The 26998-nt window shown below is 47.8% G+C and overlaps 13 protein-coding genes across 13 annotated transcripts; 6 read left to right on the forward strand and 7 right to left on the reverse strand.

The window, feature by feature from the left end:
- Positions 1 to 32: 32 nt before the first annotated feature.
- On the forward strand, positions 33 to 1498 carry J7337_012108 (uncharacterized protein; the record flags this gene model as incomplete). The annotated part of the gene is made up of 2 exons (XM_044829638.1): positions 33 to 89; positions 146 to 1498. The coding sequence occupies 2 exons, from the start codon at positions 33 to 35 to the stop codon at positions 1496 to 1498; spliced, it is 1410 nt and encodes a 469-aa protein (XP_044676313.1).
- Positions 1499 to 2027: 529 nt separating this feature from the next.
- J7337_012109 (uncharacterized protein) lies at positions 2028 to 3261 on the reverse strand (the record flags this gene model as incomplete). Its single annotated transcript, XM_044829639.1, has 3 exons — positions 2028 to 2424; positions 2477 to 2750; positions 2820 to 3261. 3 exons carry the CDS (start codon positions 3259 to 3261, stop codon positions 2028 to 2030), a joined length of 1113 nt encoding a protein of 370 aa, XP_044676314.1.
- Positions 3262 to 4264: 1003 nt separating this feature from the next.
- Positions 4265 to 6081, reverse strand: J7337_012110 (uncharacterized protein; the record flags this gene model as incomplete). The annotated part of the gene is made up of 4 exons (XM_044829640.1): positions 4265 to 4497; positions 4551 to 5248; positions 5307 to 5813; positions 5873 to 6081. The coding sequence occupies 4 exons, from the start codon at positions 6079 to 6081 to the stop codon at positions 4265 to 4267; spliced, it is 1647 nt and encodes a 548-aa protein (XP_044676315.1).
- Positions 6082 to 6897: 816 nt separating this feature from the next.
- Positions 6898 to 8888, reverse strand: J7337_012111 (uncharacterized protein; the record flags this gene model as incomplete). The annotated part of the gene is made up of 3 exons (XM_044829641.1): positions 6898 to 7190; positions 7252 to 8729; positions 8785 to 8888. The coding sequence occupies 3 exons, from the start codon at positions 8886 to 8888 to the stop codon at positions 6898 to 6900; spliced, it is 1875 nt and encodes a 624-aa protein (XP_044676316.1).
- Positions 8889 to 9895: 1007 nt separating this feature from the next.
- On the forward strand, positions 9896 to 11343 carry J7337_012112 (uncharacterized protein; the record flags this gene model as incomplete). Its single annotated transcript, XM_044829642.1, has 4 exons — positions 9896 to 10081; positions 10134 to 10328; positions 10381 to 10740; positions 10792 to 11343. 4 exons carry the CDS (start codon positions 9896 to 9898, stop codon positions 11341 to 11343), a joined length of 1293 nt encoding a protein of 430 aa, XP_044676317.1.
- Positions 11344 to 13025: 1682 nt separating this feature from the next.
- On the reverse strand, positions 13026 to 13870 carry J7337_012113 (uncharacterized protein; the record flags this gene model as incomplete). The annotated part of the gene is made up of 2 exons (XM_044829643.1): positions 13026 to 13723; positions 13777 to 13870. 2 exons carry the CDS (start codon positions 13868 to 13870, stop codon positions 13026 to 13028), a joined length of 792 nt encoding a protein of 263 aa, XP_044676318.1.
- A 443-nt stretch (positions 13871 to 14313) lies between these two features.
- J7337_012114 (uncharacterized protein) lies at positions 14314 to 15579 on the reverse strand (the record flags this gene model as incomplete). Its single annotated transcript, XM_044829644.1, has 6 exons — positions 14314 to 14412; positions 14479 to 14606; positions 14664 to 14716; positions 14746 to 15173; positions 15222 to 15513; positions 15554 to 15579. The coding sequence occupies 6 exons, from the start codon at positions 15577 to 15579 to the stop codon at positions 14314 to 14316; spliced, it is 1026 nt and encodes a 341-aa protein (XP_044676319.1).
- Positions 15580 to 16093: 514 nt separating this feature from the next.
- Positions 16094 to 16971, forward strand: J7337_012115 (uncharacterized protein; the record flags this gene model as incomplete). Its single annotated transcript, XM_044829645.1, has 3 exons — positions 16094 to 16102; positions 16159 to 16862; positions 16920 to 16971. 3 exons carry the CDS (start codon positions 16094 to 16096, stop codon positions 16969 to 16971), a joined length of 765 nt encoding a protein of 254 aa, XP_044676320.1.
- A 1212-nt stretch (positions 16972 to 18183) lies between these two features.
- Positions 18184 to 19856, reverse strand: J7337_012116 (uncharacterized protein; the record flags this gene model as incomplete). The annotated part of the gene is made up of 5 exons (XM_044829646.1): positions 18184 to 19028; positions 19114 to 19286; positions 19342 to 19592; positions 19637 to 19704; positions 19763 to 19856. The coding sequence occupies 5 exons, from the start codon at positions 19854 to 19856 to the stop codon at positions 18184 to 18186; spliced, it is 1431 nt and encodes a 476-aa protein (XP_044676321.1).
- A 959-nt stretch (positions 19857 to 20815) lies between these two features.
- Positions 20816 to 21969, reverse strand: J7337_012117 (uncharacterized protein; the record flags this gene model as incomplete). Its single annotated transcript, XM_044829647.1, has 3 exons — positions 20816 to 21160; positions 21216 to 21883; positions 21933 to 21969. The coding sequence occupies 3 exons, from the start codon at positions 21967 to 21969 to the stop codon at positions 20816 to 20818; spliced, it is 1050 nt and encodes a 349-aa protein (XP_044676322.1).
- A 1579-nt stretch (positions 21970 to 23548) lies between these two features.
- On the forward strand, positions 23549 to 24226 carry J7337_012118 (uncharacterized protein; the record flags this gene model as incomplete). The annotated part of the gene is made up of 2 exons (XM_044829648.1): positions 23549 to 24077; positions 24132 to 24226. 2 exons carry the CDS (start codon positions 23549 to 23551, stop codon positions 24224 to 24226), a joined length of 624 nt encoding a protein of 207 aa, XP_044676323.1.
- Positions 24227 to 24254: 28 nt separating this feature from the next.
- Positions 24255 to 25357, forward strand: J7337_012119 (uncharacterized protein; the record flags this gene model as incomplete). Its single annotated transcript, XM_044829649.1, is given in 3 exon segments — positions 24255 to 24481; positions 24538 to 25136; positions 25152 to 25357. The coding sequence occupies 3 exon segments, from the start codon at positions 24255 to 24257 to the stop codon at positions 25355 to 25357; spliced, it is 1032 nt and encodes a 343-aa protein (XP_044676324.1).
- A 336-nt stretch (positions 25358 to 25693) lies between these two features.
- On the forward strand, positions 25694 to 26928 carry J7337_012120 (uncharacterized protein; the record flags this gene model as incomplete). Its single annotated transcript, XM_044829650.1, has 2 exons — positions 25694 to 26215; positions 26275 to 26928. The coding sequence occupies 2 exons, from the start codon at positions 25694 to 25696 to the stop codon at positions 26926 to 26928; spliced, it is 1176 nt and encodes a 391-aa protein (XP_044676325.1).
- Positions 26929 to 26998: the final 70 nt, after the last annotated feature.

The raw sequence follows: 26998 nt of genomic DNA on the forward strand, positions 1-26998 counted from the left end.
TCCCAATTGCGATCCAGCAGCCTAGAGACAAGATGCCTACCTACAAGATACAGGAAGTGACGGAGAGGAGTGATTCAAGCAGGCTTCATGTAAGTTCAAGACTCTACATCGGGGAGCATTTAGTTTGGGATTAATGTGTATTTAGGTAGTCATTGTAGGAGCCGGTCTCGGTGGTCTCGGTGCTGCAATCGCAGTCCGTCTCGCCGGCCATGATGTCACGGTTTTGGAGTCTGCACCAGCAATCGGCGAAGTCGGCGCCGGTATCCAAGTTCTTCCCAACGCTGCTCGAGTTCTCTTCTCCTGGGGCCTCGAGAAGGAATTGGTTAAGAATGCCACCAAGCCAAGAAAATGTAACTTCATCGGATGGAAAGGAAACCATCTCTCGGAAATGGACTACCATGGCTACGCGGCTGCCTCGGGAGGCTACCCTTTCCTCGATTTTCATCGTGCGACTCTGCACAAAGCACTTTTGGACAGAGCTCAAGAGCTTGGTGCCAAGGTTCTTTGCGGATCTAAAGTCTTGTCCTACGAGATAGCAGAAGACAACAGCCACGCAACTGTGTTTCTAGAAGGAGGTCGAACCATGGAGTCTGACTTGGTAGTCGGCGCAGATGGCATCGCCTCTTCACTCAGAGAGCAGTTCCTCGGCCGATCCGATCCTCCACAATTGACGGGTGACTTGGCATACCGGCTGCTGCTGTCGACTGACGAGATGAGAAAAGACCCAGACCTGAGGCCATTCGTGGAAGACCCCCAAGTCAACTATTGGGTCGGTCCCGATAAACACGCTGTCAACTATGTATTGAAAGGAGGGGAGCTCTTCAACATGGTTCTCCTGGTGCCAGATGATATCCCACTCGATAGTGGCAACACTTTGGAGGGCAACATCGAAGAGATGAGGGCCCATTTCGCCGACTGGGATCCTCGAATCGGGAAGATGCTGAGCCTCTGCGACTCTGTTCTCAAGTGGAGATTATGCATTCGCCCTGGCCTCGATCCAACTTGGTCACATCCTTCGGGAGCCCTGACCATGCTAGGCGACTCTGTCCATGCGACACTGCCATATCTCGCCAGTGGTGCTGGTATGGCTCTAGAAGATGGCGGCGTCCTCGGACTATGTCTCGCCAAGCTCAGCGATAAGTCACCAGCCTCAAAGCTGAAAGCGCTGGCTGTTTACGAGTCGTGCCGTCGAGAACGTACTGAGATGGTTGTGCAAAGAGGAACATATAATCAGTGGATATACCACCTTCCTGATGGTGAGGAGCAGAGACAGCGAGATGAACGATTCAGACATTACGGAAAGTGGGATGAGGAGTGGCTCAGTGGCGAGAACCCAATCATCCCGCAGTCTTCGGAGACAGGAGATGATCCATTTCCTTGGAGATATAATGGAGTTGGACGGTGGTTGTTGACGTATGATATGTGGAAGGATGTTGATGAAAAGTTCTCGCAGCTCGAGTCTGAAGCCAGTGGCGGCTCACTAAGAGCAAGTCTCTAACTAGAAGCAATGCAGTATGTCTAGCTAAGGTATTGTTGGTCAGTCAATAAAACATTTATGAAGGTTGCATGGCATTGTCTAAGCACTGTTCAAGAATTTCTGCCGTATTGGCTTCAGAATTCTCAGCTTTCCTGTGATGGAAGCAAAGACATTCTAAGTTCCTTGAAGTCCTTGCAGAGTCATCCATAGGAAGATCGAGCATTCTTGGCCTGGGGGGACAAGAAGATTCTAGTTATCAATGCTAAACCTTATGGGCGGCAGTTAACTACATAGCCTAGATACGCCTGCTATTGACAGTGAGGGATGCAAGATTGAATCTGGAGATAGTTGAAACGACAAGTAAAATAAAACAGATGCGAAAATGTAACTAGTCAAATGGCTTCATAGTTGGTGACAGCTTTTAACAGATGACATTTATTTCTCACTGTTGGAATCAAATTTCATTTGAATACCTGTTTATTCCATGGCAGCTAAGCTGCCCACGCCAATATATAGTCTATAGAATCGACCTCCACCGCAGACTCCCACTTTATGCTTCACTCTTGACCTCATTTGAGGGGCTGTAGAAAGGATAGTCATTGTAGCCCTTCTCCGGAGGATCGGCACCGTAAAATGTGCTGCGGTCATATGCGTTAAGAGGCCAGCCATTCTGTAATCTCTCAGCCAAGTCAGGATTGGCAATAAAGTGTCGGCCCATGGCGACCAAGTCAGCCTCTTGACTCTTGATCTTGGTGGGAGCATTGTCTCGGTTGAAGTTTCCGCAGGCCATGAATAGAATTCCAGAAGGCTGGAGAATGTTGCGGAATATGTTGAGCGAGTTTGCCTGTTTTCCAACTTCGACAGCAGTACCATCTTTACTACTACCGTTGGCAAGTGCAGCGAGCTTTTGCTGCTCATCGAGAACCTCGTCGAAACGGGGCTCAATCCTGATGATCGTCAGTCAATTGGACGTGGTTCCAAGGGTAGTCTGTGACTTACATGTGGACGTAAACAGGTTTATGGTTGTCTGGCAGACTGGCGATCTGGCCGCAGAGGTACGACCAATGAGCGTTGGGATCACTGTCCTTCGTGCCCTGAAAGTAGTTGTAAGGCGAAAGTCGAAGACCGACCTTGTCGGCACCAATAGCATCACAACATGCGGTGAGAACCTCAAGCAGGAATCTGCATCTGTTTTCAACGGAGCCGCCATACTCGTCAGTTCGGTTGTTGATGTTATCATGAAGGAACTGCTCAAGGAGATAACCATTGGCACCTGATCCCAACAGTTAGCAAAAGGCACAAGGGGGGATTTTGTGTGTGTACATGCCATGAATCTCAATACCATCGAACCCAGCGACTTCAACAGCTCGCTTGGCGGCAGCTGCCCATTCAGCAGTAAGGCTGTGAATTTCATCCACTGTCAGGGCTCGAGGGGGGTCATCCTTGGTATCAGTGCCATCCAGATATGTACCCGGCATGGGCTGATCCCCGGAAGACACGGCCCTCTCACCACCTCGCTGCGCACTACAGGACGCCCGTCCTGTATGCCATAGCTGAGTAAAGATAAAGCCGCCCTTGGCATGGACAGCGTCCGTTACCTTCTTCCATCCCTGTAGTTGGGAGTCGGTAAAGACGCCAGGGACGCCAGGGTAAGCACTAGCGTTCAGGGTAATGTCGGTCGCTTCAGTAATCTGAAGACCGCCATCACTGGAGCGATCGCTGTAGTACTTGACCATGCGAGGGCCAGGGACATAAACTCCACGGGACTCGAATTCACTTCTCATGCGCGTGTTGGGTGCCTGGAAGGATATGGTTAGGTCCTTCTTTGCGGATTGATAATTGGTTTTCACTGCGTACTTGCACAATTCGATGCCTCAAGTTCAGCTTGCCAAGCTTCAAAGGGGAAAACAAAACAGTGTCCTTCAGCGCGGCATGTGCCGCTGGCGGTGTAACTGCGATAGGCATGTTTGTAGGGGTAACGGGTAAAGACTAGGGGAGAGAACGTGACAAGCTTCCAGGAAACTTCGAGCTGTTGGAAAGTTGCCTGATTGTGCTTGGAATTGACAGATCAAGTAGCTATGGATGGTGAAGCTTTAGTAGCCGATGTACTTTGTCCTTGTTCATTTTGTTGTTTTGGTTGCAACTTGGCATGGACTCTCGGTACCCCCCATCCCCCACCTTTGAACGATGAAAGTGGGTTCGCAGATGCGAGGAGTTAATAATGATTCTTGTTGGCCACTGATAAGACGCAGAACGACAGGGTCCACAGGGAAGAACAAGAATGGGGGTGGGCCTGACCAGGATCGGAAAGTTTAAGACAGCTAGGACTGAGAAGGATTAGCATTGACGCGGAGCGGACAGGACATCCGATGGGCTGCTTTCATAGCTTTTATGGGTCCAATCTCCTCATCCCTCCCGGGTAATAATTGTGAATTTTCAGTTTTGGTCTAGAGGTGATGAGCAAGAATACACAACAATAGAAAGCCTGTTGCAACTCGATGAAACCACTGACCATTGCTGTGGATATCAACTGAGGTAGAAAAATTTCTGATAATTTTTTAGAGTCACTGGCCTCGATAGAGGTTAAATGTTAAATGTTGAGGTTCGTAATGATTGAGAGTCGTGCTATATGGAGAAAGAGATACGATAGCGATTTGTGAGATAACACGTAGCGAATGGCATTGAAGCAGAGTATAAATATATATTACACCAATTGACAATCTCCTAGTACTAATATAACAAAACTTGTCATTCAAGACTAAATACCCTATCCTGACTATCCTGACTCTAGAGAGATGCATGACCATGTGTTTCGTATGGAAGACCAATACAGAAGAAGCCAACCACAATCCAAAGCGCCGCACTTGCATAAATGGGAACAACTGAGAACCCGGAATAAGTTGAAATAAAAGATGCCACGAGGCCACCAACTCTGAGAAGTGTAGCTGCAATACCTGTACCAGTACCTCGTACCGGTCCAGGAAATGACTCGGGAGTAAATGCAAACATAACGGCGTACTCTGCAAGACATGTTAGTGTGTGAGATGACAGAATGAACAAAAGGAAGACTTACCAAAGTTTCCAAGGATAGCTGTAGCACACTGGAATCCAATGTCGGCGGCTTCAGTGCCAACAGCTGTGTATGCAAAGAGAAAGACGCCTGTGAGAACGGCGGAGATGGCCATCATCCACTTGCGGCCCAACCGAGTCTCTACCAGGAGCCCTGCAGAAATGGGGCCGAGGACTCCAACGGCGGAGACAATGCAGTAAATCATGTATGTATGGTTGAACGATGAGCTAGCCGTGTAATCCTTCTTTGACTCAAGATAAGAAGTAATAAAGGCAAAGTACAGCGGATAGGCGATTCCAATAGTAAGCCATATCAGAAATGTGACTGCACTGTGCTGAGCCATCTTGCGGCCCGCGAAGAGCGAGCGATAACTGCTCATGTTGAAGTCCTTGAAGTTCTCCCTGAGGATGTCCTTCATAGAGAGCTTCTTCTCGGTCTGATCCGGAATGGCGTGGACGGGCTCGCCGGTAGATGAGATAACCGCAGACGAGTAGATTTGGCGGTCAATATCTTGCATCATCTCGAGTGTCAGGGTCTCAGGCTTGCCGTTATACCGAGCGATGTAGTTGACCGATTCGACAGCCTCTGCGTCGCGTCCCTTGGAGAGGAGATACTTGGGTGACTCGGGAATTTTAAAGACGAAGAGTCGGACCAAGGCAAGGACAAGGGCAATACCACCAAGGGTGATCATGACATATCGCCTGTAGAAGCCATCCTGTTAATCCGATGCATCGGAAGTCTGGAGGGTGAACTACTTACCATCCCATATTATCCTGTCTGCGGCAACCCTCAGGGCTGCTGCAAGCAAAGTTGGCGAGGAACACCCATGAAAGAAGGGACACGATAAGCTGGCCAAGATTCCACCATGCAGACAGTGTGACAAGCAGCCACTGATGACTCTGGGGAACAAACTCAAGAAACACGATACTGTCAACTGGGACGTTGCCTCCAGCTGCAGTACCGATCACGGCCCAGAGAGAGCAAAATGTGATGAAGTCCTGAGATCCAGCAACTGCACAAGCAAAGATTGCTCCGATGAAGATTGTAGAGTTGAAAGCAGGCTTGCGACCAATAACGTCAGCTGCAGTACCCCAAAAGAAGGCTCCGACAATCAGTCCGACGTAGTAAGCCACTGAACTGAAGCTGATTCTAGTTATGTCGTCGAATTCGTTCATGATCGGGGGACGGACGGCGGTGATGCCTTGGGACCAGAAGTTATCGACCATCCAGCCGCAACCGTTGACGACGAAGAGAATCCATTGAAACCTAGAAGAGGTCTCTGTTAGCACGGATGTGACTGCTCATATGGAACGTCAAATACTCACTTTCCAGTACCAATCTCGGAGAGATGGCGGGCAACAAGCTCAGACTTTAGCCGATACGACTCGTTGACAGCACTCCCGTAAAAGTCACGAACAGCACTGTCCTCAACAGGTTTGTGATCGCCGAGACGGTAGGAAGTCGCACTTGGAGCGTGTTGAAGCTTGGCTCCAGTGGCCTTCTCGGCGATATCTTCTGCGTTGTTTGAAGCCATAATGATCTTTTATTGAAAGAAATGAGCACGTTGAAGATGAGAGGTTGAGGACTGGGGGCATTAATTGGTGTCGACTCTTGTATTTATCATCCATGCGACAAGGAACAGGGTCGTGCTTTCCCCTTTTGTGGCGTGAGAGAGAGATAGACAGACAAGATAACTAATCGCTGTTCCGAGTCAATGCACACCCTGAACCCAACCGTAACCTTAGCATCCGCTAGACCAGCAGCAGGATCAGGCCAAGACAATGCGTATGCTACGCTATCTACCTATCTTATCGATTCGAACTCGTCCTGCTGACAACAAAACCCCCACTTTCCCCGGATTATACCTGTCGTTTGAAGTTTAAACCATGAGATTTGGGAGAAATGGGGTTAATCTCATCCGATAATTGGTGCCCGTTATCGCTGATCGAGACCTGGCTATGTATGGACATGGTTTGGTCCATTCATGAATCTCGGAGACATTGATACTATAGCGGGCTTCAGAGCCCAATAATGAGTGACCTGATACACATCAATGAGTCTGGGCCTGGACGAGACGAGGCGACAACGTTGTTTGGATGGCGAGTTTGACTAATCTCCTTCATACAACGCCAGCGCGTATGAGCTGGACAATTGGATATTTGGCACTCCGAAGCGACACGACTAACAGGTAGAATCTATGAAATCACATTTCAATCTGAGCTGATAATTGTTGCACATTGGCTAAACTTGAATGAAGAGTTTCTAACGCGTCATGTCTCGTCAACCTTGCTTGACATCTAAAGATAAGTGATACAGTATTTCAAAAAGGAGCTTTCATTAAAACACGAGATCAGACAGAAGGGATCTGCAGAAAGCCCCCAAAGTACGAATCAAGCCAGCTCGCCGCCGCCGCACCCTCCTCGACACTAGCATCCTTGATACGCCGGATGGCACCGACATAACCATCTGGCCTAACCACGAGGATTGAAACCTCTCCACTATCGACAGAGCCAAGCCACTTCTCTGTACACGAAGTTCGCTTGGTATCTAGATGCGCCGCGTCATCCAAATACACCGTCCACCTACTCTTGGAAAATGTGGGAGGTAAGTCTGAGAGCTCAAACTCATTCTTATCAGTAGAGGCTTTAAAGATTCAACGAGTTAGTTGCTGTGATATAATGGCGATGCTAAAGATGTTACTTACTGAGAAGCGCAAAGGTGATTAACTGGTTGACTGCTGTGTACCGTTCTGGCCGCACGTAAACATCATCGGCACGACTAGCACGAGGCTTCTGCTGGTAAGAAACCTGGGCTGACTTGCCAAGCTGGAACACGAATGAGTTTGATGTTGAGATAGACTCATCGAAGCCTTTGATGAAGCCACTCTCTTGACGACCTGTGAGATTCGGGGCGACTACATAGACTCGAAACTGGCCAAGAACTGGGACATCGAGCTGGACATCGACTGGGCAAGCGTCTATGTAGCGTGTAACCTTGGCTTGCGGGAGATTGCACCCAGGTTTAGCATCGCCACCTGGCGCGGCATCAAGAGGATTGTTCAGCTCATTGGGGCCGTACTCAACCCCCACTCCCGAGATGAAGCGTGTATTCTTGCGGAAATTCTCAGCGAGCCTCTTGGAGTCACCTCCAGCGATCTCATTGGCGTGTTCAAAGTCAAAGTTGATAAGATCCTCCGCGATCTTTTTCCGTTCCTGCTCGTACGATTGTAGAAGGATACCATCCTTGGCGAAACCACGTGCAGCAAGGTTGAGCTTCCAGCCCAAGTTCCAAGAGTCATGGACACTGGTATTCATTCCCTGTGCAGCTTTTGGACTGTGTGTGTGACTAGCATCTCCAGCTATGAATATCCGCTGAGTCGGGTCCAGGAACCGCGTTGCGAAGCGTTGGGATACTTGGTAGTTGCCAAACCACTCCACTGATGTCCAGTTGACAGTATATGGAGCCATGATAAGACGTGCTTGCTCCATGACAAACTCCTGACCGAGGCCTTTCGAAGTGACTGAACTCTTCATCTCGATGTAAAGTCGGGTCATGTTCCGCTCACGTGGAATAAGAAGGACTGATCCGTGTTCCTCAGAGAATATGACGGTCTTGCTCCAGATGTCAGGGAAGTCGGTGTCCAACTCTCCGTCCAAAACTCCCCAAACAGAATTGTGAGGAGTTCCTTGAGAGCCGGCACCAGGAATAGTGTTCCGCACTGCCGAGCGAGCTCCATCACAGCCAACCAGGTAACTTGCCGAAAAAGCTGTACGTGTTTCACCATCTTTGTCGCATTCGATCTCGAGATGATCCGGAGAGCTTGTTACTCCTCGAAAAATGTGACTTCGAGTGACCTCGACACCACTTTTCCGTAGGTCGTTGATAAACGTGCCCTCCATCATGCCTTGATGGCACAAAAGGATATAGGGGTGAAGCACATCTACCACTGAGGATGGATAGTGGACTTCACGTCCTGTACGGCGAAGTCCTTCGGTTGGCGAGCCCCGCCACATGCAGATGTCATGGACCTTGACTCCTGTTTGTACAAGATCATCGCCAATTCGCAGCATCTGCAATGTCTCAATGGTCTTTGGTTGGATACCATCAGCGCGACCTACGGTTGTCTGATCAGGCCTCTCATCGATGACCTTGACTGAGAGACCAAGCTTTGCCAACACAACACTGGAGAAATCATCAGCACAGGCTACAATGGGCGAACAGACATCGGGAAGCTCACCTCAACATGAGACCCGAAGGGCCAGCTCCAACAACGCAGACATCATGGACATCGCCATCGTGATATCCGTTGCCGTGACCATTTGCGCTTGTCGGAATGGCCATGTGGGGCAAGTGTTTGTAGTGTAATGGGGATGGATACTGTGCGGAGTGATGATGGTGTTTGACAGTGTAACAATTGATCTCGTCAACACATTCACCTCTCGAATATATCAATCAAGCTGGTTCTTAACAGTAGACAACTCAAGACTTGTTGCGGCGTCTTCCGCCAAATGTCGTCTCATCCGTTGAGGGCAATGTAGCAACACCATCATTCGATCAATCGGGCTCTATCATGAGTAAGCTAGGGCCGAGTCCACCCCCACTCCCGAATCTCGACCGCCTTTGATCATCGTTATCTCGGCGATTCGGCTTAGCTCGACTAAGTCCACTGTTATATCGGCATAGACGCGGGGTTTGGCAAAGTATATCCAAGGATGGGGTCGTGCTGCAGATCACGACCCCTCCCTCTCTTCCGGGGACAGAAAACGACTCGTGTTATTATAGCGACAATAGGATTCCAGTGGCTTCTCGCAGGCTTCTCTGGCAAATTAGTACGATGGCGCCTGGCTCAATTGACCCTGAGCCTCAGCCTTGGCAGTCAACGGTTGAGCGCAAGAAACAACAACAACGTGACATTTTATCCAAGGCTTTGTTGGAATTTGAGAGTAACAAAGACTTAAAACACATCGATACCAACCAATTTGCCGATACAGCCCAAACTTTGAGCCTTATATCCGACGGGCAGCTGACATGCAAAATCGTTGTGCAAGTTTTAATCGGACGGTACGGGATTAAAATTCGTATAAGTGCGGTGCCATTAACTAGTTATCTCTATATAGGGCGATCCAAGTTCATCAACAGGTGTGTTGCTCTGAGTGTCAAATTGATAGACACCATTCTTCTGACCTCGATCAATTGAATATAGACCAACTGGTAAGATGCGCACTGCGAACCCAGTCAATTTGGACATCAAAAGCTAAAGGGACTCTAGTTTAACGGAAGTTGCTTTCGAAGATGCCTTGCGACAAGCCGAAGAGCTTGATGCTTATATGATTAACAACAAACAGCCAATGGGACCTCTGCATGGAGCAGTCGTTACTCTCAAGGACCAATTTAACATCAAAGGCTATGATAGCACTCTAGGCTATGTTGGGCGGTCCTTCATTCCAGCTACCAAGGACGCCGTACTGGTCAAGATGCTAAAGTCACTGGGAGCTATCGTTCTCGCAAAGTCAAACTTGCCGCAAAGTATCATGGTAAGGAACCCATCAACATCCAGGCTGAATACCGTGGCTTACTGCCATTTAGTGGTGTGAGACGGAGAACCCTCTCTGGGGCTTAACCACCAATCCCATGAATAAAAATTACACGCCAGGTGGCTCTACAGGCGGAGAGGCTGTCCTGATCTATTGCGGCGCTTCTATGCTTGGATGGGGCACGGATATTGGTGGAAGTATTCGTATTCCAAGCCATATGATGGGCATCTATGGATTGAAGCCGAGTGTGAGTTTTTCTCGATCTTGAAATCACTAATATCCCTCTGATTGAATACCAGAGCTCAAGACTGCCTTACCAAGGCGTCCCTGTTTCCACAGAAGGGCAGGAGCATGTCCCATCTTCAGTTGGTCCGATGGCACGAGACTTGGGTATGATCAAGCATGCCATGCACAGCCTCATCGAGTCAAAACCGTGGGAGTATGATGCACGCTGTGCTTCACTTCCATGGCGAGGCCATCTATACGAAGAAATGCACAGCCGCCCGCTTACTATCGGTGTTCTGATGGACGACGGAGTTGTTCGTCCGCATCCACCGATAACTCGAGTCTTGCAAGATGCAGTTGAAGCTTTGAGACTAGAGGGACATGAGATTGTGGAGTGGAACACTGAACTCCACGAGCAGTGTATTAGAACTATGGTGATGCTCCCGGTGTCGAATTCGCGATCTAGTTGACTGACTTTAGGATAGGACATGTTTTATACTGCTGATGGTGGTGAAGATATCCGCCAAGATATATCAAGGGCTGGAGAACCGTTCATCCCTCACGTCAAGCGGCTTGTCAATAAAGGTGAAGCAATTTCGGTGTACGAATATTGGAAGCTTAACAAGAAGAAGTGGGATCTTCAGCAAGGATATCTGGAGAAGTGGAACTCGATCCAGTCTGCCACTGGCAGAAAGGCTGACGTGATTCTCATGCCCGTCATGCCGCACACCGCTGTCAGACACGGCGGATGCGGTTGGGTTGGGTACACAAAGGTCTGGAATGTTCTTGACTATACCGCGATGGTCATCCCTGGCGGAACGATACAATCAGGGGATGTCGACTTACCGTTCTCGTACCCTGCTAGAGGACCTGAGGATGAATGGAACCAAGGGCTCTGGAACAAGGAGAAAGACGAGATGGCTGCGATGAATCTCCCAGTCGGACTGCAGATAATCGGACGGAAACTTGAAGAGGAGAAAGTGCTTGGGGCTGCGGAGGTAATCGATCGCGTTTTGAAAAAGCTACTACAGCCATAATACTCTTAACATGGAATCGCTGTTTTTAGTTAGAACAGAGCACGCACTGAGGGCAGGAAGCGTATAGTTAGGTCGAGGGAACATGGCCTTTATATGCTATCTACAGCATTCAATCTCTTTCACATGTCTATACTCGCCTTCTCTAGTGCATTTGCCATATGCCTCCCGATTATATGCTTCTTCGGCGGCGAATCCTGACACTACGGAGGCTGACACCAGCGACTTCCCGAAGCATATTCCATCGCTCGCGTTTCTCTTCCCCCTGATAGACCCTCTTATCTACAAAGGTGTTGACTCTCGGCCACCCAGTATGAATCGTGGTATCAACCCAAGTTGAGCTTGGCCCCTCGATTGGTTCGTCTCCCCCTCCAAGAGAGCTCACAATAAGAGGCAAGTTTTCAGGAGGTAGAGATATCCCGTTTCTGAATCCCAGAGTCGACTTGAGAGGGTCAGGCTTGGGGCCAGAGACAGCAATTTCCCGTTGATTCTGGGCGGTGATGAAGTTAGCGGCTATATGCAGAGGCACCTGGACTGCTGTATCAGATAAGAATTTAGTAACATGATTACTGACGGATTTGAAGTTGAGCTCTTGGCTTAGCCCACTGTCTTCACCCGTGAGGGTGATGAGTACTGGCAGCTTCTCTAAGTCTGTTACACGAATGTTGAAGTTGTCTTCTAAAAGAATGATCGTTACTGTCTTGAACAGTGGCTGTAGGATCGAGAACTCTTGATCTCGAAAGTGGAGACCCCCAGATGAGAACCGTGGGGGAAGAGTCACGACCTCTTGTTGGTATGTCGCTACTCGGTCGCAGATCTACCGATGCAGGTCGTTTACATGCGTGAACAGTGATACTGCAGGCATATCGGGAGGGGGTCTGCAAGGGTAAACTAGCTTTGCAATGAACTGGTGGTACTCGACATCATTCCGGTATGGTCGATACCATTTGTGGTAGAGCCAATTATGCAATGCGCAGTGGAGTAGGAAACGACCCTTGGCGCCGGGCACAATATACATCGGCAGGGTCTTGTTGCAACAATCCTCCAATTGATCTGGCGATTTATCCTCGACCTTTCTCTAGTCACTTCGAGACCAGGCGTCAGGGTGCTATGGGCAGGGTTGAACGATTCTTGTGGCGGACAGCATATAAAGATCTCTTCGATGGTATGATTCTAGTTGACTACGGATCTCAGAGAAGATTTCGTCTCGGGGTAGCGGGGCCCTTTTCAAGACGCTTGAACAGACATACATTCTGTCCCTTAAGGTATCTTACCTCAATAGACGATCTGGCTGCAGGGGGGTGCTAGCTAATGTGAAATTAATGAGAATGATGTATGAGGGTGTGAGTAATTCAGCAACTGAGTTTTAGGTAGACAGAAGCGGGATTTATATAGCGAATAGTGCAAGAAATTAGAGTGTCGCTTTCAAATTCAACTTTGACTAACTTTCGAAGCGTGAGTCAGGCTTTGAGCCTTGCCTTGAAACTCAAACCCTTGGAACCCAATGAGTCGCCAATTGCAAACAGCAAAGTTTTAGCACATTTTTTGCCTTTGCCTGTAGAACTACTTCCTTCAGGTCACGGTTGCATATGGCATCCCTTGCTCAGAACGACTGATGATTGAGGGTAAGAATTAAAGGTAGCTATCAATCAGCTCCAGGCTCTCTTAATCAATTAATAAGTCCCTCAATACACCAAATTTACAGACTTTCCATTCCAACGCTGGAAATCCCCTTGTATAAGCTCTTCGAACATCCATCTTGCCAGGTCCATCCTGCTGATAGTGTATCCAACTTTGATACCGGCTTCTTGCTCGTCACTCTTCCTCAGAACATCATCTTCCCAAATCCACCCTGTATGCACCTTTGCCGTCCCTTTCATCTCCCCATCTGTCAGCAATGGCGGTCGAAGCATGATATATCCACCAAGACATGACTGTTTCTGCGTGGCGGCCTCACGAGTAACACGCTCAAGAGCTGCAGTGTCTGCCTGCGCCTCTTTCAGCAACCACCAGTAAAGTGGGATGAGACTGAGTGGTTGATCACGACGAGAACCATGTCCGGTTGATGAGATTGGAGCGTAGATGGGTGAGTTCGAGATACTGTTCGTAGAAACAAGATCTTTTAAAGCCTGTATTACCGCGGCAGCGGAGTCGCCAGTGACAGTGGCATCATCCATAGCAATTGGGTGAAACAGATTGAATCGGAGTTTCCAAGTGCTTGTGATGCCACTGAAGATGATCTCTGGGTCGTTGAGAAGAAGACTGCGGACTGTGGACACGTCACGAGATGATCCCGTGACAACGATGAGTTGTGACTGTTGGATCTCTTCAGACACGCCGAGATCCAAGAGAGTCTTTTTCAGTTTCAACTCATCTCGAACAACTATGGAGGACGAATTAGCTTGGCTGCTAAGATTAGGGACACGTTGAACTCACGAGCAGCTGCTTTATGACCATCAAGCAATGTCCAAGCTAGCACATGCCGCAAAGTAGCGCCGCACGCTCCGATGAATGCCGCTTTGACCGCCATGATATAGTGTAGGCTTGAGTATGTAATGTGATAAAAAATATGTCGTATCAATTGTATACCGCATATCTAGGCTAGCAATGCTGGTGTTTTATATTTTGCAATTATTAGTATGCTCATCAGTTCATTTTGCGGACTTGTTGCGGAGTCGGGATCGGGACAACTACAGAATGAAAAGTGGCTTGCCAAGTCCGCCTATTTTCGCCGGCCCCATTTCACATCGTGAATCCGCGGAAGCCGAGTTGTCTACCGAAGCTCACTGAAAATGATATTCTACAAAGACAAGCATTTCAATCTGATGTGTGATTTTATCTTAGCTGCCACAGCAGAGACATGCCGAGGATCATAAATAACAGTAGCTAAAAAATCATGACTGGTAAAACTTATTGCTCAACTTGACTTCCTACAAGTATATGATTACCCAACAGATTGTGACTTTATTGCTTCTACGTGGACTCTTGAAACTTCTTCATCACCTCCTCGTGACTTGCTGGCATAAGAGCGCCTTCAGGTGCAGGATTCTTGCTCTTGAAGTAATCGCTTATCTGGTAAATGTCAGCAGTATGAACTTGTTTAAACGCAATTAGAGTTGGTGGTAAGCTGTAACTGACCTCTCCCATCGTGACCCACTCGACACCTTCATGCTTGTTGATGTGCTCAATGATGCGTTCGTGCATCAGGAGAACGTGAGGTCTACCCGACACATCGGGGTGGATAGTCATTGGGAAGATAAATTCGTCTGCAGAGTATCAGTAAACCGAAAGATTCACTCCATCAAGCTTTGTGGCTTGCTTACCATATTCCCGGTAGAAGTAATCGAAGTGATCTTTCCAAATGTCTTCGACATCTCTACATATCGTGTTAGTTTAAGCAAACACTTTGCTTCTGGAAAGACTTGCCTCGGGTTGACCCATCCATGTGAGTTTGGAGAGTTCTTGATAAACATCATAGGCGGTAAATCATCTATATACCAAGAGCCAGGTATTTCGACCATGCCCGTCTCTTTTCCCTTTGTCAGTGGCTTCATCCACTCCTCAGCCTTCTTGGTGTAATCAATCTTGGTCCATGAGTCGCCTGTCCGCAGCCAATATGCTTGGCAGTCGTGATGAGACATTGAGTGGTCATACTCGATTCCGTAGCTGAGCATCAACTCGGTCCCTTCTTCGCTTGTCTCCCACCAAGGCGCCACGCTCCCCTTGGGCGGCTTTCCGCAGAAGTCGGTGAGTAACTTCCATGTCTTGTGCAGAACGTCTTTCTGCTGCTCAAAGGTCATGTCCACGGGGTTTTCGTGGCTGTAACCATGTAGCTACGTCGCTTAGTGGAATGCCGATTATCGATGCGATACTTGACTTACACCAATCTCATGTCCAGCATCTCGGACCATAGCACACTCTTCTGGAAATGTTTCCAGGCTGTGTCCAGGGATGAACCATGAGGCCTTGATGTTGTACTTTTCAAATAGCTTCAACAAGCGTCGGGTACCGATTGTTCCCGCCCAAAGACCTGTTCTCCAGAGGATTAGCCGTGAAAACGTCAAGTGCATTGTTTTGCCGACCTCTGCTGATGTCGCTTGTGCTGTCTTCGCCTCCGTATGACCCCAGCCAACCGGCCACGGCATCGATATCCACCCCGTAGCTAGGTGTATCCTGGTTAGTAAAATGTTCATTAGTTAAGTGCAATCCTTACCAGACCAAAACCTTCTTCTTGCCCATTTTTCGACTGAGTCTCTGAAAAATAAATGTGATATATCTCGGAAATGCACTGTTTACGTCAACTTTCACGACTCGGTCAGGTCCAATGCCATATAACTTGAGCTCAGAGATAACTCCCAAAATGCGGGGGTTCTTGTGTTACAGCACCGTAGAAATGGGATATACCCCCCACTTACCCCCTGATCCGTATCAGATTAGTTCCGGTTGGCGGTATCAGGCGTTATCACAAGTGGAGTCTGTGAAAGCGAACCGTTGTAACCCCCCACCCCCATTCTTGAACTCAGTTTCTGGTACGAGACTGCGAGTCGAATCGGATAGCAGTCTGTCGCATGATGGCCCACCAGACTTTAGAACTCTATTGTAAGAAGACACCCAGTCTCGTGATTCACCTCAAAGGCAATCTGACATGTATGTGAGTTTTTCCACTAAACAACACAGGCGTTGAATTGTTACAGCTTCTTACACATTGCGATACTTCTCATCTCTACCAATTATATCTTTAACCTTGTTCAAAATGTCAAAGGTCAGTTGCTTAGTACCGATATTCTTGCCATATCATAAACTCACATTGCCTCACAGTTCTCACTAGCTGGCCGCCTAGCCGTCGTGACTGGGGGAGGTCGAGGATGCGGTTTCGCGTTTGCCCAGGGGTTAGCCGAAGCGGGTGCCGACGTTGCCATATTCGACGTGATTGAACCCTCTGCTCCTGAAGTTGAACAGCTGATTTCCAGCTATGGGGTCCAGATCAGGTCTTATATTGTGGATGTAACCAAGTTGTCGAGTCTAAAAGAAGGCTTCACCGCTGTGGCTTCAGATTTCAACAATAGGCTAGACATCCTGGTAGCATGCGCAGGGGTCAACAAGAACGTCCATTTCCTCGACACCGAAGAGGAAGACTTCGATAAGTTATTTGCCGTCAACGCTAAAGGTGTTTACTTCTCTGCAAAGCTGGCAGCTCAAGCTATGATCGGAAACAAGACCAAATGCGGCAGTATTATCCTCGTGGCCAGCATTGCTTCGCATATGGCTATTCGATCTCAGAGGTCGACAGCCTACTGCGGCACCAAAGGTGCGGTGAGAGCAATGGTCGCACCAATTGCCGCGGAGCTTCAAGAGCATGGGATCCGAGTCAACTCAATCAGCCCCGGCTACGTCAAAACGGCGATGACAGCGCCATTCCCGGATTTGATTGAGGGATGGAAGGACGAGATCATGAACCGTCGCGTTGCGGAACCTGACGATATCAAGGGGGCTTGTGTCTTCCTGGCTAGTGATGCCAGCGCGTAAGTCATTGCCACCGCTTATTGAACTTTTAATTATACATACTGACCAATCACCAGCTATTGCACGGGCTCTGACATTCTTGTCGATGGGGGTGTCACAAAGTGGTAATGTCATTAATTATCCCTACCTCTCTTAACCTGGAAAGTTAAAAGCCAATAAATATAAAACTCTGTTATTATTAGCCAGCACTTGAGCGTTTGAGGCATGTAGTTCGTGGCGCACTGCAGTCACTGTTTTGGCAGTTCTAGGCCAGTCCTCTGATGTGAGTTCCGATGTTGCCGTCTGTCAAACTCTATAAACCTTGCATACACAACATTACCTGAGGAGTTCGCAAAGCTGGTACGCCGGTTCAGCGACTGAATTGTAGTATGTTAATATAATAAGGGTTAAAATGTCTTAGAAGTATTTTTAACAGATAGTTGTTGTAAATGCTCTTTTTATATTAACTTATATGAACTCGCGATCTTGTTGCATTTGTCGAAACATTATAAGAAGTGGTCAGTTCTTAGCTTAGTTTACGCGCCAGGTTTTAGACATTGCAAGCATATGCCTGCCTTGACAGGGACACAGATTAGTCTTGAATGAGCTATAAAGTTTGAGTTCAGGTAATGGATAAACACGAGTTTGAGATAATTTACTCTAGTCGAGAGAAAAGGTTTAGTCTCAGGATCGCATGACATGTACAAGTAATCCATTGCTCAAAGAATTGTAAACAATAAGACTCATGCTATTAGTATTTAACTAGTAGACTCGCCATGCAATCACCTTCCTGTCCTCATCATCACGAACTCTCTCTATACTCTCCCATCAATCCTTAAATTATCACGCATTATGCGAACTGTTGCAATACTCGCTCTCTTTGCCCCACTGGCGAAGTGTACCATATGGAACATCACAGGATCATGTGCCAACAGCGATATCGGCCTTGTTTGCGTCATTACGAAGAGCGTAGCTAACCCAGCTACAATTTGCAACGGGAAGGCTGGGGCGTATGCAGGAGATGGAATCAATGGCATGACGAGCTGTACTGGACTTGGTTCCCCCTGCACTTATGTTTGGCGATGCTAGTCGTTGCTTTTCAGCATCAAATTGGTCGGTCTTGAGTTACATATGTTGCTTCATATACTAACTATTCATAGGATGGCGATGATACAGGATTCATGGGACTGAGCCCCAGTATGTAATCAGCTGAGGGGCTTGGCCTGCTCGCCGCTCGGCCAAAAGCAACATCAGTTTCGATTGTACTTCTGTATATACCCATCAATCAGAATCAAACCACTTGTTTCTTGCCCTATCCCCGCGCCATAAAGCTTCCCACAATCACACAAAGTATCTCCAACGTGGATCTTGTTCACCATGGGTGATTTCTGAAGTAGCAATATCCTCAGCCTTTAGTTCAACACCTTGTGCCTCGTTCTTGGCACGGTTCTGCTTTCTCATCCAGAATCCCAAACCCAATGTGAAAACAATGCAGGTGACATTGCAAGCTGCTGTGCCAATCAGGGTTGGTGCATAGCGAGGTGCGTAAGTTGTTCTGAAGGTCCCAGCAGATAGAATGCCACCGAGATTACCGAGACCTACGAGCAGACCAGTCGTAGCAGCTCGTGAGTTCTCGCTGAGATTGTTGTTGTTGTGCCAGCTGTGAACTAGACAACTCGGAATATATGCCCCAGCACACAGCATAAAACAGGCGAAGTAGGCTACTCCAATGTGCGCTTCCGCATCGATGGTGGCGAGAATCAGTAAGCCAACGAGGCTTGTAGAAAGACTGCCAACGATATGCAGTGTTCTTTCTCTGCGGCGATCGGAGCTCCAGGTAACCGCGAGAAGAACTAGGAATCCTGCAACGTTAGGGGGCACAGTCAAAAGGTTTGTGATTACTGTGTTATATCCCAAACGACGGATAATAAGCGGCAGGAAGTTGGAGGTAGTGGAGAAAGCGACGGGGTATGTCAGGCTGATGACACACCATACGGCAAATTTCCAGCTGTTCCAGCTCTTGAAGCATTCTTTGAGGTTGAACTCCTCGCCAATAACCCCGCTTCCATCGCGCAGGGCTCTTTGTCTTGCAACGTGCTTCTCTTCTTCTGACAGAAACCAGGCACTTTGAGGGTCGGCGGGAAGCCACCAAAAGGCGAGAATTCCCAAAATCACAGTCATTGTACCTGCAACCCTCTGGTCAACATGATATATTCCAGATTTTGTTTTTTGGCCTTCGCTCACCTTCGATTATGAATAACCACATCCAACCATGAACGTGAGAGACCTTGATCTGGAAGACGCCAAACGAGATCAGACCCGAGAAAGCGCTAGCAAGCAGCGCACTACCAAAGAATATCGCAATTCGAAAGCCAAGCTCGCCACGCTGGTAAAATAGAGTCAGATAAAAGACAGCACCAGCAAAGAAACCGGCTTCAAAAGCACTGTGGGCTGTCAGGGCAAGTTCATACTGAATATCCAGAGGCTTTAGTAACTTACCCTAACAAGAGACGGATGGCTAACATCCCTGCAAAGTTCTTACAGGCAGCTTGCAACAAAGCCATGGAACCCCAGCCGACCATAAGGGACGGCAACATGATTCTACCAGAGAACCTCTTCAGAAGCAGGTTAAGTGGGAGATCGCAGAGACCATTGGGAACATAAAAGAGGAGAATTAAAAGTGAGAACTCTTCGCCCTTGAAGTTGAGGTCTTTGCTCATTCCATCTGTCTCGGCATTTCCCAGGTTACTCTGGTGCCGTTAGAAGAGTCACTAGTATCTGGGGCAAGACTTACTCTGTCAACAGCATTGAAAAAGTACATGACGCTCAGATATGAAAGGAGCCATGCATCCATCTTGCGCACTACTTAGTGTTAGCATGGGACGTGTTACCGATTCTCTTCGTATGGACGGCAACTGACAGTAAGATCGCTTAGCAGCTGCATCGACAACAATCTGGGAACCAATTTCCTGGTCAAAAGCCAGAGACTCATGATGCTTGTCGTCAGAAGCCATTGCAATAATGTTTGTGTCGGTTATAGCCTAATAGTTATTGTGTAAGACTGAAATCTTCAATTGCTGGTGACGCATGCTATTTATCATTGTGCGAGTATCGCCCTTTGTTCCGCCAGTTTACTGGCTGTATCATTACGGTATCTGTAACCGATACCAAGATTCGCAAGCCAATGATCTTGAATCTCGGCGGAGCGGACACGACTCAATCCCAGCCAGCGCATTGAAAGTGGGCTTCATATGAGTGTTCGTAACCAGTACATGTTTCTTAATTGGCTGATATAGCATCTCAGGGTACCGTTTACTTGGCATACTACAGTGACTTGCCATCGAAAATGGGGGCACCTGGTGTACGATCGTCGCATCCGACAGCTTTATCTAAGTGGGGAATAGCATGGGAGATAATCAAGAGCCGTTCCAACGGTTGTTTTGTCTCCGCTTTATCCCCAGCCCACCATTCGCGCATCTATCCGGGAGCTCACCCACAATGTCGTACGAGGGGACTCTTCTACACAAGGCTCTTGATGGTTCGGTTCAGGCCCCCTCGATGTGTCGTATCAAATGTAATTACTGGCTGGTGATAGGCGGGATAAGTCCTACTGTGATAGGTTCAATTAGTTATCTATTGTGAGTCTAAAACGATGAACCGGGTTACTTATGAAACGTTCAAGTCAATGGGAAGTATTTGTGGTATGTCTATCCGTGTATCGATAGACGGAATCCTGATTGACGAAATGCTGAGTTTTCCACTGCTGAAATTGAGTTCCTGCTTCAGATCTGTAAAGGGCCAAATATTAAACCGATGGCTCAGGTCGATCAAGCAGGATTGACTAAGAGCATCTTAGCCTATAATTTATGATCTTCAACATACCACAATCTATTACTAGACTAGGTCGACCAAAAGAACCATTCAACAGTCAAGACATAGAACAACATATATATAGTAACGATACAACAATACATCAAGCTGCAACCTGCTGAAGAGGCGTACTTTCCACCTTGCTCTCGGCTTTCTTCTCCAGGCCCTGCTTGTACAACTGAGCCCTTCCGTAGGACTCAGCATAAGACGCGGAGACGACCTCCTCAACAGTCGCTGGTTTGAACTTGGCCTCCTCACCGGGTGCTTTGCAAGTCGGGATACAGTCGACAACGTAGTCGGGGTTACCAGATACAAAGACAGGGATAGAGTATCTCTCCTTACCAGTCTTGTTGATGACTCGATGGACGTTGCTCTTGTACTTCTCGTTGGTCCATCGAGCCATCAGGTTGCCTAGGTTGACGACAAACGCTCCCTTAGTTGGTTGGACCTGATAAGAGTTGTCAGATCTCCGTCCATGTACAGTGAGAAGTAGTGAGACTTACATCAATCCAGGTGTTGTTCTTTTGATCCCAAACTTGCAGCCCATCGACATCATCCTGAAGAAGCATTGTGATGGCGCCGAAATCGGTATGGGCTCCGATTCCTCGAGTAAGCTTCTCGTCAGCATCCTTAGGTTGAGAAGGATAGTGGAGAAGCCTCATGGTAGCAACAGCGCCATCCAGGAAGCTACTGAAGTAGTCTTCCTTGAGATCAAGTGAGAGTGCTAGCACTCGCATAAGATCAGAGGCAAGGCTGAGTGTTGACCTATAGTAATCCATTGTCTGGTACTTGAAGTCCTCCAAGTCGTCTCCCAAGGCTTCAGGCCACTGGTTGGGGCCACTGTTGAGTTTCTTATTGACGAAATAGGGGTGAGACTTGGGAATTTCATCGCCGATGTAGAAACCCTCTTTGAGTTCTGGCTGAGTGCCTTCCTCAAGGATCTGTGACCTCAGCATCTCATAGCCACGGTTCCAGGTGTTATTATTTTTGGAGACCTTTTCCTTCTCCTCCAAAGGAAGGTTGAAGAGCTTTTTGGCGCACTGCAGGGCTTTGGTTTGCTTGTCGACAGGGACGGAATGACCCAGGATCTGGAAAAATCCATTGTACAAACAGCTCTCACGAACCTGGTCTACAACCTTTTTCTTCTCCGCTGGGTCTTCTGAGTAGAATCCTAAGTAGTTCAGACAGGGAGTTAACAAGATTCGGCGGTCGCTGCTTACCTGAGAAGTCAATGATAGGAATCTCAAGCTTCGCCATGATGTATTGTAGGTTCACGTTGATTGGAATCTCGATTGATCTGTCAGTCTGTTAAGCAATGTAGTGGAGTGATAAGTAAATGATGCCAGACGTAATTTCTAAAAGACTAAATATATCTACATTAATGGCGTTGAGGTAAAAACAACCCACTCTAGGAGCGAAGCTCTCAAATCCAAGCCACTTGCTTACTGTTCATGATCGGAAATTCGGAGACCTCCGGGATCACCCCCAACTTTGCATTGTCAGCATAACTTGCATTAAACTGAGATAGGCTTGAACGCGGGGTTTATGAGTCGAACCCACCCTTGATCCTCAAAAGTGGGCGCTCTGTGATAAGGACCGTCAGACTGTCAGGAGACGAATTCCCGGCAGTGATCGGAAATTGCCTAGAGGATTGAGGGTTGCCACGCTCAGGTCGTCAAGCTTGTCGGTCCGTTGTGCAGCAGAACAGTAATAGATGAGGATGTGCTAGATGTTGGTCCTTGACTTTGCAAGGTTTTCGCCGTAAGCAGGAACATTTACAATGGAGAGAAACAGTGTATCCAACCAGTAAGTTTTGCTTTATCTGGGTTGTTCAGCTTTTAAGGCTTTAGTCATAAGTAAATAAATATATAATAATTACAGTCCGCAGGGGTTACAAATGTGCATTTCCGCGATTTAAATAGGTATTTTTGCCACAATGGAATTAAAGAAGACCAATAAGAGGTAATTATTCTTATATATAGATGGAGATAATACTGGAGTGATTAGTATAGATTGGCTACTGAGAATGACTAATCTAAGTACCTGTAATAACATTTGTAACCCCTGCGGACTGTATTATCCTATTGATATAGTTTATAGTATTTTATTATAGAGGTATAGTTTAATTTTATTAATAGAAAATATTTAATATTACCTGACTTTAGGGTAACTCTAACACTACGTTCTGTCTTGTCTCCTTGTATATTTTTCCTTATCGCGTGAATTCCGCCCAGGTCGTTTAGTTAATAATAAAGAACATATAAGCTGGTAATGTGTGACATCTGTATTAGATACCTAATGTGACTTTACTGGTAGATTTCAGCTAGAAAAGAATACCGTTTTAAGATATACGCTGCGCTCCGGTATATCGGTTAAGCTGTTTATCCGGAGGCCATTCCCCTAAAAGGTACGCAAGGATTGTCATCAGGGCACAGCCGAATTTCAGCTGGGTCTACGGTCCAATCAAATCTTGTGGCCAAATGGTGATGTGCTGGCATCAATTGCACAGCCGAGGCGAAGAAAGCCAAATAAGCAAGGAAATGCTGGAAATGAGATTGTTTTGCTCGCCAAAACAGTGAAGCTAAACCTCCTTCTGGGTAGATGGATCGCCGGGCAAATTACAGGCTTGTTGCTTGGCCCACTGCGTTCACGATCAACGGGGCTAAACTCTTTCCAGTATCAACGTGCCGCTCTCAGCCTTACAACAGGTATGATGTCAAATTGCTTGGCGACGATACGGCACAGCAATGCGAAGAATCCAATCTGTATTTAAGGGTTTAAGACTTGCCCCACAAGATTATACAAAAGCCATCGAAACTCACAGATATTACTTAATATGCGCTTTGAATCTTTGGCCTATATGGGCCTGGCTGGCTCTGCAACAGCCAGCGTCATCCTCTCGAACGATGTTCCTCTTACTGGTCCCTCTTTTCTCGCCAACTTTGACATTTCAAAGACAGATTTCCTTAATGAAGCCAAGGAAAAGTTCCCATCTCTGGTTGAAGAACTCTTCGACACTAAGATCTTGAACAAAACAGACCTCATTTTCGCTGTTGATGTCTTTTCAGCTTCGACCAATGATTCGCTTTACAGCTACTTCCACGTCGGCGATACATACAAAGATACTCTCACAAAAGGAAACCTGACTGAGGATACAATCTTTAGAGCTGGCAGCGTGACAAAGGTCTTCACTGTGTATGCTATTATTGCCAAGGCTGGCATTGAGGCATTGAGCTATCCTGTGTCCATTTTCCTGCCCGAGCTCTTGGGTAATTCGTCTAGCAGCCCACTGGAGAGAATTGACTGGAGTGAAATCACTGTGGGGGCCCTTGCTACACATCAGGCTGGCACCAGTGGCCCGGGACGTAAGTCGACGAGGACGCCTTGGACGATCCACTGAATGCTGACTTGACTGATAGAGTACCTTACGCCGGATACCGACGGGGCCGATCGCGAGGGTGAGTATGGTACTATCGCGTATGTGAAACTTGCTTACAAGACCAGCGTTTCTTGAATTTATGCGTGATAAACAGGTCCCCACGATGGGCCCTTGGCGAAGTGCACTGTATTCGGATGCTGGCTTTGGAGTTCTGACTCTGATTCTCGAGCGACTCACCGGCCAAGAGTACAAGGACGCAATTGCAGACATCATCTTTAAGCCACTTGGAATGAACTCTTCCTCTGCAGTTGTCCCTAATGGCACAGATCTGGATGCCGTTGCCCGGACTGGGCTCAAGTCCTGGGGCACTGATGTCCCTATTGTAGCTGGGTAAGTCAAGCCTCTGAATTCAATGCCTTGCTGCTGAATTACGCTAACGAAGAAAGATCTGGTGGCATATATTCCTCTGCCAAAGACCTCCGACTCGCAGGCCTCTCTATCCTCAATTCCGACCTCCTACCATCTTCCACTACTCGCAAGTGGATGAAACCTCGCAGCAGCACAGGTACTCTTGTCGAGCTTGTCGGAGCTCCCTGGGAAATCACGCGTCTCACCCTCCCCACCGGCCCTGATTCCAACCGCACCCGTGTATCTGACCTATACCTCAAGGCTGGCGGCACTGATGATTATACCTGCTTCATCGCTCTCTCACCAGACCACGGGATTGGATTTTCAATTCTGATTGCTGGCGACACTGCCACCCCTGCGCGTTGGCCACTTCGAGACGTCACGGGAACAACCTTCATCACAGCAGCTGAGTACGCCGCGGCAGAAAGTGCCGACAAGAACCTCACCGGCACATTCGTCGTCAAGGGCTCCAAGACAACAAACATGACCATCGAAGTCACCAAAGGGGAGCCTGGATTAAAGTTGAAGTCGTGGTACGTCGAAGGAAAAGACGTAGTTGATGATACCTCATCGCGCCTCTACCCCATGGGTCTCTACTCCAACTCTCGCTCTCTGGCCGCACAATACAGCGTCAAGGGTAAGTTTTCTACAGCTTTCCGCGTGGTTACTGGGCTTGCCCCTCCAGCACCCCGTGCTGCTGTTGAGGGTGGAAAAGGAGGACTGTTTGATCACAGTCAGGCTTGGATGAATATTGGATTCTCTGGGACGGCCGATGAGCTCATCTTCAATATGGAGGATGCAAGAGTTGTTAGCATCGTCAGTCCCTACGATGGAACGGAATTTGTTCGAGTAGACTAGAGAAGACAGACTTGGTTATGTTTCATGATAGCTGGATAAATTGCAATGCTGTAGAATAATTAATTTTTCTTGGTTAATCGCGCGCTTGGGTGATAAGTACGTTTTGCCTCTCCTCTAGGTGATAACTTGACCTGTAGTTATATCTGAACCGTAACCACATTCTTATCTGGGTTAGTACCCCTCGTATTGAAAATTACTAAAGATCTTCAACTGGAAAGCCGCTTTGAGCTTGGGTAGTGCGGCTGAAATGAGGCATTTATATTAAAGGTACTGTTAAGATAATCAGTCCAATGTACAATAAACTTCACGCAACAAAATTACAAAGCCTCGCTCTTCATGGTACCTACAATTGAGTCTCCCAAAGATCGGATCAGCGCGGCAGCAGCTGAAGGAGAGCGACTACTCTCGGTCATTGCTGCCACTGAAGATACTGCAGCCACTCTAACCCAGGTCAAACTCGGCCTTGCTGCCCTTAAAAACCTATGGTATGATGCAGATGCTTTATACAGCGAATTGTCCGCTAGTCTCAGAACGGAACAGAAGGAATTTGAAGATCTACGAGACAGCCACATAAGAAAGTTCTTTGGTGGTTCACAGTATAACGAGAAGCTCACAAAGGAGGAGAATGACGTGGTTGAGTTGCTGGAGTGGCAGGCCAAGGCGGACAAGACGCGCAAAGAGCTCAAGACCCAACTGGATGACATGAAGGAGCGAAGGCAGAAGTTAGAACACATGATCGAGCAACGCGTGCAAGCCCTGAATGATCTAGATAAGCTTCATGCAGTTGTCTTCGACGGGCCTTCGCCAAATAATACTGAAGAAGATAAACTCGAGGCAGAGATGAAAGCAGCTCAACAGGTAATATCCCGGATTGCTTCCTATCGTTCTCTTTAGGGCACAACATTGACATTCTTCAGATATTTGATCCCATACAGAACCGCTATAGCCAAGTAGCTTCAGTGGTTGACTACATCACAATGGCTCGCTCACGTGTCATTTTCGCCGCCGGAAGCGCAGCAAAGGCGCTCAAAATTTCGGAATCGGATATCTTTGATCTGAAACCCGGAGCTGGAAGAAGGGCTAATCGCCACTTCAATTCCGCTGTCGCTGACCGGAAAGAGCGAGAAGAGTTGGGCTTGGTCCGGCGTAGTCTGGTCGAGGCTTCGCAATTCCTCGCCCTGGCTCACGAGCTTGATCCCGAAGTCGGTGGGTTCATCATGCCCAAGGTCGCAGACGGGAAAAGCGCTGCTGGCAGAATAGATGACTGGATCAACACACCCGTGACTGACTACCTGTTCCATCGGGAGATCAAAGCAACGGCAGAGGGTATAGCTGCGGCGGGCGCGATTGTAGACGAGGAGCTGCGATTGGCAGAGCAAAAGAAGAGCGTATGGGCTGAAAAGAGGGATACAGCGGGTAGAGACCTGAAACAAACAAGAGAAAATCTGCAACAGCTACGAGCCCGGATCTTTGAAGATGCTGTCAATGGTCAAGGAAGCTCGACAGTACCGTCTTATGAAAAAGCGGCAGCAGATGAGAATCCACCACAATATAAAGAAACAGAACCTTGACCATTTAGTTATAGATGATACAGGCCATCGACCGTTAACAATTACTTAACCTGGTGATGTGGGTATCTAA

The sequence above is a fragment of the Fusarium musae genome, chromosome 9 (genome assembly GCF_019915245.1).
Source record: "Fusarium musae strain F31 chromosome 9, whole genome shotgun sequence".
Lineage (NCBI taxonomy): Eukaryota > Fungi > Ascomycota > Sordariomycetes > Hypocreales > Nectriaceae > Fusarium > Fusarium musae.